This window comes from Bos javanicus, chromosome 24 (genome assembly GCF_032452875.1).
Source record: "Bos javanicus breed banteng chromosome 24, ARS-OSU_banteng_1.0, whole genome shotgun sequence".
Classification (NCBI taxonomy): domain Eukaryota; kingdom Metazoa; phylum Chordata; class Mammalia; order Artiodactyla; family Bovidae; genus Bos; species Bos javanicus.
This window is the reverse complement of record NC_083891.1, coordinates 4,062,485-4,074,676: the sequence shown is the minus strand read 5'-3', so window position 1 is coordinate 4,074,676 and position 12,192 is coordinate 4,062,485. Positions and strand designations below refer to the sequence as shown.

At 50.8% G+C, this 12,192-nt stretch overlaps 1 protein-coding gene across 3 annotated transcripts in view; it reads left to right on the top strand.

The window, feature by feature from the left end:
• CNDP1 (carnosine dipeptidase 1) overlaps window positions 1–12,192 on the top strand; it is a 29,340-nt gene that overhangs the window by 682 nt on the left and 16,466 nt on the right. For 2 of the 3 annotated variants that reach the window (XM_061399514.1, XM_061399516.1), the window contains exons 2-7: window positions 3,276–3,520; window positions 4,983–5,132; window positions 6,322–6,484; window positions 7,131–7,219; window positions 10,650–10,850; window positions 12,045–12,129. In XM_061399514.1, the coding sequence (XP_061255498.1) occupies window positions 3,437–3,520; window positions 4,983–5,132; window positions 6,322–6,484; window positions 7,131–7,219; window positions 10,650–10,850; window positions 12,045–12,129 (772 nt within the window). In that variant the 5' untranslated portion in view covers window positions 3,276–3,436. The remainder of the gene's footprint in view (window positions 1–3,275; window positions 3,521–4,982; window positions 5,133–6,321; window positions 6,485–7,130; window positions 7,220–10,649; window positions 10,851–12,044; window positions 12,130–12,192) is intronic. The other variant, XM_061399515.1, reaches the window with a different exon arrangement.

The window sequence follows — 12,192 nt, the reverse complement described above, 5'->3', positions numbered from 1 at the left end:
AGTCCTTACGTTTAAATGGACGCAGCCCAGGGGCACCGGGAACTCCAGGTCCCATCTCAGAACACCCAGCTGGAGTTCCCAGGAGCCTCCAGAGCGGCCCAGGGCCGGCCCCACAGGGAGGAAGCTATGACCTGGGCATCTGGCTCCGCTCCCGGACCCCCGCCTGCACCTTCTCCTCTCCAGGGACTCCTTCCTGCCAAGGCCAGGCCAGGGGTGCCCTCTCTCAGGCCCAGGGTTTTGTGAGTGACTGGTTCAGGTCAAGCATGACTATGACACGAGGCTCAGGAGGAGAGATCCACCCAGGGTCCTAAAGGCAGGATGAGTGCCCAGAGCCGGCCTCCGCGGGCCTGCTGGCAAATGGAGAGGGGAGGCAAACGGAAATGGAAAAGGCAGACGACAGGAAAACACGCCCGGTGAGGGGTACGGCGGCGGTGCAGGGGCTGCGCGCAGGACCCAGTCTGGGGAACAAGCCAGTCCTCGGCGCCCCTCCCCTGCAGGTGCTTTGGGCGTCACCACCGAGGCGTTCCGTCCTCTCCCGTGGCTTCCTTTTCCTTTTCAGATTTTCCTTTCACATTTCACTGGAGAGGAGCAACAAATAATTTTTTTGTAATGGAAATCGGATGAAAAATAAAAATAACAGTTAAGCAGTTCATTTAGATAGCTCAGCTGTAAAAGCTGGCGTCCTGCGCGTCCTCGCCGTCCCGCCGCGGCGGGTCCCCGCAGCCCCGGCTCCAGGCTCTGCCCGCCCCCCCGACGCGGGACCCGGAGCTGCCGGGACACTCGCTCCCGTCGGGCGAGCTGGGAGCGGAGGAGGCGAGGCCGCGGCTCAGCGGCGCCGTCTGCCGGGCCAAGCGCGCCGTCCGCCCGCGGAGAAGCGCAGCTCGCCGCGACACCCATTGGACCCTCTCCGCGGCTTCCTCTGTACACATTTCTCATACTCAGTAATGCATTTCTATTGTGGTATGGGTGCTTATATTTATGATTATTATCTTGATGACAACTGTATTGCAATATGACTCATTTTCCTCGCAGTCTGCCCACTCACAGTGTGCAGTCAGTGGTCTTTAGTCAATTCAGGATTGATCAGTCACTCTCACTGGAGAAGGAAATGGCAACCCACTCCAGTGTTCTTGCCTGGAGAATCCCAGGGACGGGGGGAGCCTGGTGGGCTGCAGTCTATGGGGTCGCACAGAGTTGGATACGACTGAAGCGATTTAGCAGTCACTGTCACAGTCAACTTTAGAGCATTCTCATCACTGGAGAAGATCCCCCAGCTCATGAGCAGGCATAGCCCCTTCCCCCCATCCCACCCCCACCCCCAGTCCTCCCAGCCCTAGGCCACCACCAACCTACTCTTATCTCCTTATTTACCTATTCTGCACATCTCACCTAATTGGACAAAAAGTGTAGCCTTTTGTTTCTTCCAGTTCACGCATATTGTAGCACATGTCAAAACCTCATTTGTCTTCATGGCTGAGTAATATTCCATTGTGTGTCTCTACCACATGTTGTCTGTACAGTCATTCAGTGCTGGTCATGTGGGTTTTTGTCTCCACCTCTGACCAATACAAACAATGCTGCAGTGAACACGTACAGGTTTTCAGGTGGACATGTGTTTTCATCCATCTTGGGTGTATGCCTAGGAGTGGAACTGCTGGGTCGTACGGTGGTGGCTCTGTTGAACCACTGAAGCCAGACTGGTTCCCAACACACTTGTGCTGTCTTACATCCCCACCAGCCATGCAGGAGGCTTCCGGTTTATCCACACCCTCGCCAGCCCTTGTGGTCATCTGACTTGTTGGTTTTAACCACCCTGAGTGGTGTGAATTGTTGCTTCATTGTGGTTAGATCTGAGTTCCCTGGTGGCAATGACGTCGAGCATCTTTTCACGAGCTAGTGGGCCGTTTGTGTGTTCTTTTTGGAGAAGTATGTAGTCAAATATTTTGCCCATTTAAAAAATTAGGTTAATTTGTCTTTTATTATTGAGTTATAGTAGTTCCCTAAAAGTCGGACACGACTGAGTGACTTCACTTTCACTTTTCACTTTCATGCATTGGAGAAAGAAATGGCAACCCACTCCAGTGTTCTTGCCTGGAGAATCCCAGGGACAGGGGAGCCTGGTGGGCTGCCGTCTATGGGGTTGCACAGAGTCAGACACGGCTGAAGCGACTTAGCAGCAGCCGAAGCAGTAATTCTTTATCTTCTAGACTCAAGTCCTCACCTTTGCTCTGTGGGTGCCTGGAATCAGAGGCCAACAGGAGAAGCAGCCCGAATCTAAGATGTTTCTGAAAAATAAAATCTATTTCAAAATGGTACAGAACCAATCCAGAAGGAAGAGGAGGAAGATAATTAGCTTAGTTTTCAACCTGGAAGCTCTACTCAGTTCTGGACCTGTTGTTTTCCTGCTGTGCCGCTAGCCTGAAATCTTCTGTGGGGGTAGAAGGAAGACCAGAAGGGGCTCACAGGTGGGCCAGGGGGAGGTAATGGGGTCTCAGACAAAGGAAGGAAGAGACCCGGCTGCAAAACCATGGGTCAGGGGCTCCCAGGCAGAGACCGCAGCCAGCAGTGTCTACATGTTTGCCAGTCCTGCCATGTTATTTATCAGATCAAATCTTGTAAAACTTCTTCTTAGACTATTCTGACCCCAAGAGTGGATGGCATGAAGCCCTACAACACTGCACAGGACTTTAGTCAGTCCTTACAAAATACTCTTTCTAGTAAAGTGAAAGGTTACCAAAGATTTCTTTGGTGATTACCCAAAGAAATGTTCTTGCTGTTTCATTTTTAAATTAATATCATTAACTCACACCTTTCTCTCTTATAAACACTGTCCTTGACACTGCCCTTGACACCTGGGATGTAGGAAACTGATTTAACTTTACAGGAAGTGACCCCACCTGTGTGTGCTGTCACTTCAGACAACTGTCCGACTCTTTGCGACCCCACGGACTGCAGCCCGCCAGGCTCCTCTGTCCATAGGATTCTCCAGGCAAGAATTGTGGAGTGGGTTGCCATGCCCTCCTCCAGGGCATCTTCCCGATCCCGGGATCAAACCCCCTGGGTGTCTCTTATGTCTTCTGCCTCGGCAGGCAGGTTCTTTACCGCTAGCGCCACCTGCAGGAAGCCCCAGGACCCATAGCAAAGATTGTATTAGAGACAAGTTTGTTAACTTGGTTTCTGTCTTATTAAAATTCTCTAGCATTACAAAGGAAGTGTTTGTCAAAAGATGTAGCAAAAAAATACATCTCCTGTTCTACTCCCTTGTGTTATTTCAGTTCAAAAGACGGAGAGCAGCTGTGTCGGATAACATTAACTTTATTGACGCATTTGAGAAATGGAAAGTCCTAAACCTGGTCCTTAATTTAAATGGTCCCCCGCTGTCGCCCACTCGCAGGCGGAGTCTCTCCTTGCTTTCCTGCTGCTGCTGTTCGAAGGCATGTTCTCCGCGTCCACCCTGCCCCCTGGGCCGCTGGAGAAAGTCTTCCAGTACATTGACCTCCATCAAGATGAATTTGTGCAGGTAAGAGACCAGACATGCATCAAACACATAGACAGTGCACTTTGGGAAGCTGGGAGAATTTGCTGGGAGATGTGGATTTTTTTTCTTTTTTCCTGACAACTTGCTGTTCAGTCACTAGGTCGTGTCCGATTCTTTGTGATCCCATGACCTGTATAGCCTGCCAGGCTTCCCTGTCCTCCACTATCTCTGGGAGCTTGCTCAAGTTCATGCCCTTTGAGTCAGTGATGCTATCTAACCGTCTCATTCTTTTCCTGACAACTTAATTCCATTTAAAATGCATGTGGCTCCTCATTGAATTAAAATAGTCAATGTGGGTTAGAGTTAGGTAAGAGATCCCTCCTGGCATTCCTCCTAGAAGGGGGCATTCCCAGCATGTCTGGTCTAGGTATGTCCATTCAGGGATGACCAGCAAGCTCCGGTGAGGCCATGTTTACCCCGGACCATCATCAGATGCCCATCCTCCCCTCCCCTTCAGAGGGTCCCTCGCCAAGGTCCTCTCCACCCACAAACTTGCCAGAAATGTCCCCGTTACATCACCAGCTGCTACAGCAGCTGTAAGCCCAGAGTCCTGCCAAGCTCATGGCAAGGCTGTCTGTTTGGTAGCCCGCGTGGACTATGTACTTTAGTGCCTCCTTTACGATTCTCTGCTTCATCCTGACACGTGGCCATCTGCACGTGGTGTGGGCATGTGTGTGACAGGGAGACATGGCCAGCAGGGACCAAGGGGGAGAGGGAGGCCTGGGGAGCAGAAAGTCATGGGGGTTGGGGGGCACTGTACCCACCGTCCCACCTGGCACACCCCTGTCCTTCTGCTGCCTCTCCTACCCCCGCCCCTCACCCCAGCACACCCCACCCGCCTCCACCACCAGGAATACTCCGAGCTCCCAACACTGTGTCTGGCACGTGATGCATGGTCAGTGTCTGCTCATTGGCCCAACCAGCCCATGTCAGGAATATTATTGTGCAAACAGACTGAACCCCTGTGTTCATACTAAAGCACTAGAATCTCCAGGCTGCTGGCCCTTAGCTGGGCCTTCATGGACTCTTTCCTCGTGGGGGTGTGTTCACTTGATGAAAATGCCTGTTGGGTTTTCACAACTTTACTGGGGTGTTGTCCAGTATAGGCTGGAATTCGTAGTGGGGAGAGAAGAGAGAGGTGAGTCAGTGACCCACAAGGGGCGTTCGTGGGAAGCCAAGTCCTCGAGCAGGTGGCCAGAGGCTCTCAGTTCAGATGCCTGCTGGGTGATGGGGACGGCCCTTCCGTGGGGGCTGAGGCCTGGGGGGCCCAGGTCCGGGCTTTAGAGGTAGGCTCCCCTATCCGTCCTTCCCCTGGGTTCCTGTTCTCACCTCCAGCTGGGTCTCCAGGTCAGAAGAGGGACCCCGGGGTCCTGTGAGGTGCACCCCAGGGGAGCAGACATAATGACCCCCCCCCACGCTAACCACCTGTCACCTTTGCTCCCAGACGCTGAAGGAGTGGGTGGCTGTCGAGAGCGACTCGGTGCAGCCGGTGCCCCGCCTGCGACGAGAGCTGCTCCGGATGGCGGGCCTGGCCGCAGACCGGCTCCGGGGCCTGGGAGCCCGTGTGGCCTCGGTGGATGCAGGCTTTCAGCAGGTGCTGGTGCCCCCTCCTCCCCGCCTCCCGCCTCCGCCAGGCTCCCCTTCCTGGGGGCAGGATGGGGCTTCCCTGGGCTCCTCGGTTCCCCCGCCCGCCCCGTCGTCTCCAGTCTCATTGAGGCTGTGGCACTGACTTCCTGTCCTGCCAGACCGAGGGGGAGATGGGGCAGGTGAAGGGGGCGCGTGAAAGCCCCTCACCTGTGCTGTTCACGTCCTTCACGTGCTTTGCGTTTCTCCCAAGGGCCCTCTCCCTTAAGCGCAAATGCCTCCTTAAAGGACCCGACCTCTCAGAATCAAGGTTCAGTGCTGCCCCTCGGGGGCAGGTCCCTGGAGGAGGGCATGGCGACCCGCTCCTGTGTCCTTGTCTGGAGAATCCCATGGACAGGGGAGCCTGGCGGGCTACAGTCCATGAAGTCACAAAGAGTGGGACACGACTGACACAGAGACACACACACTCACACATGTACTCACACATAGTCACACACACACACACACTCACACACATACACACACACAGTCACACACACAGTCACACACACACTGTCTCACACACACACTCACACACACTGTCTCACACACACTCACACACACACACACACTCTCTCTCTCACACACACACACCCACGGGGGCATATGGACCTTTACTTGAACCTCCCAGTGTCCCCTGCTTCAGCGCTGACGTGTGTGCAAAGACTAGTCTCCAGGACTGTGTCTGCCTGCTTGGAGCTGGTGGAGTCCGAGTTCAGACTGAAGAATGTGCTCAGTCACTCAGTCATGTCCGACTCTTTGTGACCCCATGGACTGTAGCCCGCCAGGCTCCTCTGTCCATGGGATTCTCCAGGCATGAATACTGAAGTGGGTTGGCATTTCCTCCTCTGGGGGATCTTCCCAACCCAGGGATCACACCTGTATCTCCTGCATCTGCAAAATTGCAGGCTGATTCTTTTACAGCCAAGCCACTGGGAAAGCTCTCATATAGAAGAGCATGTTCAATTAAGTTTACTCTTTGCCAGTGTGTATCTGAGGAAGGACTTGACTTCTCATGGTTTCATTAGAAGTGTCTTGTGGTACCTCCTTAAGAGTCAGATAAGGATGATGTGGCTCTCCAAGGACCAGGGGGTAAAAACAGACTTCTGGAAGAACTAAATAGTTTTGTTTTTTAAACATTATCCCTTTTCCTTCTGCAGCTGTCTGATGGTCAGACCCTCCCAATACCTCCCATCCTCCTGGCTGAACTGGGCAGTGACCCCAAGAAGCCCACCGTGTGCTTCTACGGCCACTTGGATGTGCAGCCTGCCAGACAGGAGGACGGGTGGCTCACGGACCCATACACGCTGACGGAGGTGGACGGTCAGTGGCAGAGGATCGCTCCCAGAGCTTAAGGGTTTGAGATGCAGCTCTGCCTCAGGTGCCAGGTTTTACCTGTGGTTGTGAGGATGGACAGAATGCAGCACTCACGGTTCGCCAGTTGGTTCAATGAAGCTGATTTTCTTTCATTTGTGAAAGGAACTATGAGCTTTTGTGCCCCTAGGTGAATTAAGTCCCCAGGATGGGAGTTCTTGGGTTTCACATATTTTCTTTTTTAAAAGCATCAAATGTAATTATGCTTTATAAAGACAAGAAGAAGAAAGATTAATGGAGACACCTGTGCACCCTTTTTCTTTCCCTTGGTAATTGTAAAATCTCAGAGTAAAACGCTGTGTTACCTGATATTTTGCAACAAATCCTTGGGTCTTTTTCAGTGAATTTGGATAAAAATAGCTAACTACTATTAAGGCCAAAGGGCTCTGTATATTTTCAATTAGCTTACATTTGTTGACTAGCATACTATTTGTATATAAGAAATAATACTTTGTGAGTTCAGATCAAAACTGCTGCCTAGAAAAAGAGAGAACCCGATTCAAACAATTATCTGCAAATCTACTTTTGTTTTTGATTCACTCAACCTGGCAGAGGCATCTGTGCTTTTCTGAAAATTCTTCCCCCGCTTTTAAAGGAAAACTTTATGGCCGAGGAACAACAGACAACAAAGGACCAGTTTTAGCATGGATCAACGCGGTGAGCGCGTTCAAGGCCCTGGACGAGGTAGGTGCTGGCTGAACTTGGGAGTGAGGATGGTGACGACAGTGATGGTGATGGTGGTGATGATGGAGATGACAGTGATGTGATGATGACAGTGATGATGATGCTGATGGAGATAGTGATGGAGATGATGGTGATGGTGGTGACGACAGTAATGATGATGGAGATGGTGGTGATGGAGATGATGGTGATGTTGATGACGACAGTAATCATGGTGATGGTGGTGATGGTGATGGAGATGATGGTGATGTTGATGACAACAGTAATGATGATGGTGATGGAGATGATGGTGACGGTGGTGATGGTGATGGAGATGATGGTGATGGTGGTGATGACAGTAATGATGATGTTGATGGTGCTGATGGTGATGGTGATGGTGCTGATGAGGATGGAGATGATGGTGATGGTGATGGTGGTGATAGTGATGGAGATTATGGTGATGTTGATGACGACAGTAATGATGGTGATGGTGATGGAGATGATGGTGATGGTGGTGATGCTGATGGAGATGATGGTGACAGTGGTGATGGTGATAGAGATGATGGTGGTGATGGAGATGATGGTGATGTTGATGGTGCTGATGGTGATGGTGATGGTGCTGATGAGGATGGAGATGATGGTGAAGGTGATGGTGGTGATAGTGATGGAGATGATGGTGATGTTGATGACGACAGTAATGATGATGGTGATGGTGATGGAGATGATGGTGATGTTGATGATGACAGTAATGATGGTGATGGTGAAGGAGATGATGGTGATGGTGGTGATGGTGATGGAGATGATGGTGATGTTGATGACGACAGTAATGATGATGGTGATGGTGATGGAGATGATGGTGATGTTGATGATGACAGTAATGATGGTGATGGTGAAGGAGATGATGGTTGGGTGGTGATGGTGATGGAGATGATGATATGGTGGTGATGGTGATGGAGATGATGGTATGGTGGTGATAGTGATGGAGATGATGGTGATGTTGATGACGACAGTAATGATGATAGTGATGGTGATGGAGATGATGATGATGGTGCTGATGGTGATGGTGACAGTGATGGAGATGATGATGATGGCAGTGATGGTGATGGAGATGATGGTGATGGTGCTGATGGTGATGGTGCTAATGAGGATGGAGATGATGGTGATGGTGATGACAATGGCTATGGCGATGGTGGGCTGTCCTATCTGGGGGGTACTGGGGTGGGGGGATCCATCTCTGGGCACTGTGTCTACAAGAGAAACACAAGGCAAGTGCAGCCCAGTCATGCCTGAGGCTGAGATCCTTGATGCTGCTTCTCCCAAATCCTGTCCATTGAGCAGGCCCTGGCTTTGCTTCTGTTTTTTGCTGGAAGTGATTTCATCAGATGCCAGAGACTCTCTCTCATGAGAAGAAGCAGAAGAGAAGGTTTAAGTGCTCTCCACTTGACTGCTTTATCTCACTGAGGAAGACAAGCTTAATGAATCAGGACATTTTTCTGGCCGGGCCCTGTTGACCTGTTGTTCATGCACTCCTCTAAATAAGCCCTTGGTTTCTTTCTCTCTCTTCAATTCTCTCTCTACTTTCTTAGTCTCTTTATCTTTACTTCCTTGCTCACCAGTTTCCTCCTCTCTTTTTCTGTTCTTCTTCTTTAAGAAGAGGAAAACAATATAAGTTTCTATGCATGTGTGCTAAGTTACTTCAGTCGTGTCTGACTCTTGGGACTGTACCCCTCCAGGCTCCTCTGTCCATGGGATTCTCCAGGCAAGAATACTGAAGTGGGTTGCTATGCCCTCCTCCAGGGCATCTTCCTGACCCAGGGATTGAACCCAAGTCTTTTATGTCTCCTGCATTGGCAGGAGTGTTCTTTACCACTAGTGCCACCTGGGAAGCACTGCATACATAATATATAATCCTCCATTCACCCTGCCTGTATGAAGGTAAAAAGCTACTTTGGTTTTTAAATTTCAGTTCTGAAACTTACATAATCACAAACAAAACGCATGAAGACCTCATGGCCCTTAGACAAATCAGTTCATCTCTCCAAGCTTCACTTTCCTCATCTGTGATCTAAGATTGATCATTTCTACCTCCAGGCTTGTTGAGTGTATTAAGTGAAGTTACATGTATAAAGTTTCTCTAGTACCTGCAGATACCAGGCCTTTTATGAGCACTGGCTTCTTGCTTCCTGGTTCCCTCCCATCCCCTTCCCGTCTTGTTCAGCGCACTTACATGTACATAACCTCTCTGGCTCATTTTACCAAGAGGCAGGGCGAATATTAATACCTGCCTCACATAGAGAAGCGGCTGTCACTCGAGAGGTTACATGGCTAGTCCCCGGTCCCGTGGGTGTCAAGGGACAGAGCAGAGAGCCCTGGCTGCTGGTCTCACATCCTTCTCTGACACTTAATAGCTACTGGCTTGTATTTTATTAATCACATTTTGCCAGAAAATTCCAAGGCTTTTCAACTGCTCCTTAGCAATTGTTTTCTAGTTAAATGTTAATAAAGAGCTTTCAAATATTAAAATTTCAGAACTTTAGCTTGACTTCCTAAGACACCTAGAAATATATTCAGGGAATGCACTGAGCGAATCTTTATCCCCAAATCCCCTTAACCAACTGAGTGACCCAAGGTCACTTACTTTCTCATACATAATCCCCCACTCATCCTGCCTTTGTTCATCTGGGGCGAGTCAGTCTCACTCATTAGAACTAATTAGTATGTTTGTGCTGCCTCATCTGCATTGAATCACTTTTCTACCCCTACCACCCCCATTTCACCTCGTGTTCCAGGAAAAGTCATTGACCTCTCCTCTCCACGGGCCTCTCAAAGATATGAAGCTATACATTATAAAGATGCAAAAAGATCAAAACCAAATGGGGGAAAGGCACATTGTAAAAATTTTAAAGGCGCCCTAATATTAACTAGAGAAAACCTCAAGTTCCATTTTGCTGTGAGATCAAAGCCTTTGAATAAGTTAAAAGGCAGATTGAGCTCATAGCTAAAAAATAACAGATACTTGAAATAAAAATTATCCCGAGGCTTAAACATTAGACAGCCTTTCAAAGGAAAGAGCTCTCATTTATCATGCTCAGAATTATGAGGACAGAAAAGAGACTTGGAATGGGGTAACCTTTCTGGAAAAAGTCCTCTTGGGGAGAGGAAGGGTAGGGCCCCTCTGCAGGGCTGAGCGGAACCCTGTGTTGTGGACATGGCCTTTTTAGAAATGCCCTTCCCAGATCCGTGGTCACCAACATGAGTTTCCTGCCTCATTGGCCATTACCTTGGCTCGCTCACAACCTGAGTTAAAACTGCTTCATTGTAAACAGGCTTGTGGGAATGTGTATAACAGTTCAGTGTATTTATGTTACACCCAAACACATCCTGGGTTTTCAAAAGGTGAAGGGCAAGGGGTCCACTCTTTCCTGCAGCATGATTTGCCCCAACGTTAATGCAGGACCTCCCAGTGAACATCAAATTCCTCATCGAAGGGATGGAGGAGTCTGGGTCTCTAGCCCTGGAGGAACTTGTCCGGAAAGAAAAGTCTGGGTTCTTCTCGAGTGTGGACTGCATTGTGATATCGGACAACCTGTGGATTAGCCGGAGGAAGCCGGCACTCATCTACGGGACGCGGGGGAACAGCTACTTCACCGTGGAGGTACCTGCCGACCGTGGCCGTGAGGGAGGTGGGGGTGTCCACACTGGGATCCTGGTGGGAGGACAGAGCAGACGCTGACCTGGGTGCTTGACCCGGTGTGGGGGGATCATGGGGTCTTGGGATTGGGGGAGTCCATGAAGCCCCCCAGTAGTGAATGCATGTGCTTTGTGCATGTTTCTGGAGTGAAGAGGCAGAGGGGTTTGTGGCCAGGGGGATGCAGGAGAGATGCTGAGGCCAGAAGGAGGGATAAGAGCAGAAGGAGGGATAAGGGGTCCCAGAGGAGCACTACGAACCCAAGTGCTTTGTTAGTATTGCTGCCTGAGGAGGCAGAGGACTTAAGTGAGTAAGTGAAGGATTCATCTGGCAGTGCCATGAGATGGCAGGGCAGGGCAGGGCAGGGCCAGCCGGGCAGAAAGGCTGAGAGGGAAGGAGCTGAAAATGATTAAAAAAAAAAACAAAACCCAAACTCATTAGAAATTGGGAGCTGGTTGGACACTGAGTGCACAGGAGAAGGCCAAGGTCATGTGAAGGGGATGGAGTCACAGGTCCACAGCCCTCCTGGAAATGGCAGCTGTGGAAGGTGTCTGTAGAAGATATTCCCTTCCAGACCTCCTCCAGTTCAGCAGCTGGGAGCACGCGGAAATGTTGAGTACCAAAGAGACAGAAGCCTTAGGTCTTGTGGGTGGGTCCAAGGTCAGACCTCAAGGGATGAGCGCTGAGCCCATGGAGCCCGTGAAGGAGCCCTTTGGGTCTCAATCCACGTGCAGAGGAAGGAGGCTCCAGGCTCACAATGGGGTGAGCAGACGGGAAAGCAATTATTAGAAGAGACAAGGAGACCTGTCCTGAAGGCAAGAGAAAACACGCAGAAGGAAGTTTCTTGGAGAATTTCTCTGGAAGGAGGGCTGAGTAAGAGACAGGGTGAAACAAGAGGGAGACAGCTCCGTGAACTTCGCCGTGGGCCGGGGGGCTGGTGGCCTGCGACCCAGCACTGCTGGAGGCGAGGCTGGGGGCCGACACCAGTTTCAGGGGAGCCAGTGGGGCATGAAGCCCCCCGTCGTGAGAGAGAAACACGGCGGGGGTGTCAGCTGACCCACCTGAGTCCTGAGGGCCGCCTGGGCGGGTCTGGCGCCCAGGGAGGGCTGTCGTCGAGCAGCCATGGAGGGAACAGCTGCTTTCCCTTTGCCTGTCTTGCAGGTGAAATGCCGGGATCAAGATTTCCACTCGGGGACCTTTGGTGGGATCCTCAACGAACCCTTGGCAGATCTGGTCGCTCTTCTTGGTAACGTCCTCTTTCACTTTTTAAACCTCAAGGAATCTGCTAATGTGGTTCTGTTGGACTCAG